This window comes from Bison bison, unplaced genomic scaffold, assembly GCF_000754665.1.
Source record: "Bison bison bison isolate TAMUID 2011002044 unplaced genomic scaffold, Bison_UMD1.0 scf7180017489370, whole genome shotgun sequence".
Lineage (NCBI taxonomy): Eukaryota > Metazoa > Chordata > Mammalia > Artiodactyla > Bovidae > Bison > Bison bison.
The window spans coordinates 1-689 of NW_011389185.1; the positions used below are offsets into that span (position 1 = coordinate 1).

The window sequence follows — 689 nt, forward strand, 5'->3', positions numbered from 1 at the left end:
ACATGAGAGAGGACCACGCAGGGAGGTATCAGTGCTACTACAGCACCCCCACTGGCTGGTCAGAGCGCAGTGACCCCCTGGAGCTGGTGGTGACACGTGAGGGACACTCGGTGGCCTTGGGCTCTGCCCTCGGGAGGGGGCCTGGTCTCAGGGACTGTCCCTCTCACAGCCCAGCCCTGGGGAGGGGAGGGGAGGGTGGGGACCCCACGGATCCAGCTGCCTCCTTCTCTCCTAGCACCCTACGGCAAACCCAGCCTCTCAGCCCTGCCGAGCCCTGTAGTGATGTCGGGAGGGAATGTGACCCTCCAGTGTGGCTCCCGTCAGGGATTTAACAGATTCTTTCTAACCAAGGAAGGAGAAGACGAGTCCTCTCGGGCCCTGGATGGACAGCGAAGGCCTGACGGGCAGACCCAGGCCCTGTTCCCCGTGGGCCCCGTCACCCCCGGGCACAGGTGGACGTTCAGATGCTACGGCTTTTACAGGCACAACCCTCGGGTGTGGTCAGCCCCCAGCGACCCCCTGGAGCTCCTGGTCCCAGGTGAGGAATCCCGTCCTGACCCCATACATTTGTGCAGACAAGACAACGTACTGGGGTCTCTGCTCCCAGGGGAGCTCCTGTGAGAGGGTGGGGAGAGGAGCGTGGGGCTCACAGGACAGACACACAGACTGAGACACGACGAGGCCTGGGG

The 689-nt window shown here is 63.9% G+C and overlaps 1 protein-coding gene across 1 annotated transcript; it reads left to right on the plus strand.

Annotated features, from left to right (window-relative positions):
- Nucleotides 1-5: 5 nt before the first annotated feature.
- Nucleotides 6-621, plus strand: LOC104992771 (leukocyte immunoglobulin-like receptor subfamily A member 5; the record flags this gene model as incomplete). Its single annotated transcript, XM_010845789.1, has 2 exons — nt 6-96; nt 236-621. Coding segments are annotated over 2 exons (477 nt in total), but the record flags the coding sequence as incomplete, so codon positions are not given.
- Nucleotides 622-689: the final 68 nt, after the last annotated feature.